General features: G+C 64.3%; 1 protein-coding gene across 1 annotated transcript in view; it reads left to right on the forward strand.

Annotated features, from left to right (window-relative positions):
* The window catches only part of CASKIN1 (CASK interacting protein 1), a 16,061-nt gene that overhangs the window by 10,279 nt on the left and 3,828 nt on the right, over nucleotides 1-1,954 (forward strand). The window contains exons 13-17 of the mRNA XM_017734266.1: nucleotides 692-836; nucleotides 959-1,069; nucleotides 1,140-1,241; nucleotides 1,695-1,833; nucleotides 1,904-1,949. Coding sequence (XP_017589755.1) covers nucleotides 692-836; nucleotides 959-1,069; nucleotides 1,140-1,241; nucleotides 1,695-1,833; nucleotides 1,904-1,949 — 543 coding nt within the window. The remainder of the gene's footprint in view (nucleotides 1-691; nucleotides 837-958; nucleotides 1,070-1,139; nucleotides 1,242-1,694; nucleotides 1,834-1,903; nucleotides 1,950-1,954) is intronic.

The raw sequence follows: 1,954 nt of genomic DNA on the forward strand, positions 1-1,954 counted from the left end.
GCGGGGGGGGGGGGGGGGCAGAGGTGGCCAGGGAGAGGGGGAAACATGCTGGAGCGATGCAGACGCAAGTGGGATGCAGACGTGAGGGATATGCACACGGCAGAGGGATGCACATGTGAGGAGGATGCCCACGCGAGTGGGATGCAGATGCCCGAAGGATGCACACACAAGGAGGATGCACACACATACACACACACACACACACAGGGAAGATGCAGTTGCTGGTGGGGGGGAGGAGGTTTCTCTTGCTCATTCTGTTCAGAAATATGAGGCAAAAATTTCCAGGCAGCTCTCCTTACCCTGGAGGGTGAGCACCAAGGGACGACCGTGGCAGGGAACCAAGGGATGAACCACTCGTGCCAGCCCGCCTGGTTGGTGGCAAGGCCAGAGGAGTGGGGCCAGAGGGTTTTGGGCAGAGGCACCCCTCCGGCTGCTGCCTGGGCACCAGGGACACTCGCTCTGGAGGAGAGGCCTGGCTGGGTCCCACTGCTCGGGGCCGCGCTGGGTGGAACAGCTCGCCTGCCCATCCCCAAGGAGCAGAGCCCTGTGCAGGGCACCGCGGGGTGCTCCGGGCTGCTGCACTGGCGTGGGTGTCACTCTCTGATGCCTGCCTTGGCCCTGCCAGCCTGGGGGTGTGGCTGTGGCATCCTGACCAGGGCAGGGCTCGGCTCTCCCTTCCACTTGGCCAGAGGCCAGGGGTGGCAGCCCCGGCCCCGCTGACCACTGCCCCTCCGGCAGGTTCGTCGCGGTCTCAGAGTGTGGCCAGCTCCCCCTACGCCCCCCAGCCCCCTGCTGAGCCCCAACTGAAGAAAATGGAGCCGCCGTCGGAGGGGAAGGTGAGCAGGGAGCACTGGGTGCTGTGGGGAGCATGTGGTAAGGACAGCTTGGGGGACATGGGCAGGAGTGGCAGGTCCCCATCCCCAGAGCTGCCCCAATCCATCTGTCCTTCTCACTCCAGAGCTCCGAGGCCGTGTACCAGTGGCTCTGCAAGTTCCAGCTGCAGCTCTACGCGCCCAACTTCATCAATGCTGGCTACGACATCACCACCATCAGCCGGATGACGCCGGAGGTGAGGCTGGGGGCAGTGGGAGGGGGGCACAGCCGGAGCCGGGCATCACTGACCGCCCTCTCTGCCCCAGGACCTCACGGCCATTGGTGTCACCAAGCCGGGGCACAGGAAGAAGATCGCCTCCGAGATCAACAACCTCAACATCCCTGAGTGGCTGCCCGAGTACAAACCGGTGAGGGCTGTGCAGGGCCAGGGGGACTGAAGCCACATCCATGGTGGCAATGAGTCCCCTCCTCCTGGTCCCTTCCAGGGAGGGGTGGCACTGGATGAGGGTGGGAGCTGGCTCCATGGTTCCAGAGATGCCCATGTCCCCTCCTGACACCTCCCCAGGGACCATCAGGCTGGTGTCAGCTGTCATCCTGTGGATGTGACACCGTGTCCCCCGACACCCCTCCTGCCCCAATGTCTGGGCACAGTGAGAGGCTTCCCATGGGAATAGGGCTGGGAATGGCCCAGGATGCTTGTGAAGCACAGGGACAGCACAGGGACAAGGGGAGTCTCCTGGGGCTGTGATCGCCCAGCAAGATGGGATCTCCTTTGTGCCATGGGTGCTGTGGTGCCTGGGGTGCCGGGGCCAGACCCTGCTGCCAGCCGGTGCTGAGCCATGCCCCACACCCCACCCCAGGCCAACCTGGCACTGTGGCTCTCCATGATCGGCCTGTCCCAGTACTACAAGGTGCTGGTGGAGAATGGCTACGAGAACATCGACTTCATCACCGACATCACCTGGGAGGACCTGCAGGAGATCGGCATCACCAAGCTGGGTAAGGCCCCGCGCGCGGCACTGGCTGCAGTGGCCTTGGCAGTGACACTGATGGCATGTGCCGCCCCCAGGCCACCAGAAGAAGCTGATGCTGGCGGGGGAGGAAACCGGCAGAGCGGTGG

The sequence above is a fragment of the Corvus brachyrhynchos genome, unplaced genomic scaffold (assembly GCF_000691975.1).
Source record: "Corvus brachyrhynchos isolate BGI_N302 unplaced genomic scaffold, ASM69197v1 scaffold5, whole genome shotgun sequence".
Lineage (NCBI taxonomy): Eukaryota > Metazoa > Chordata > Aves > Passeriformes > Corvidae > Corvus > Corvus brachyrhynchos.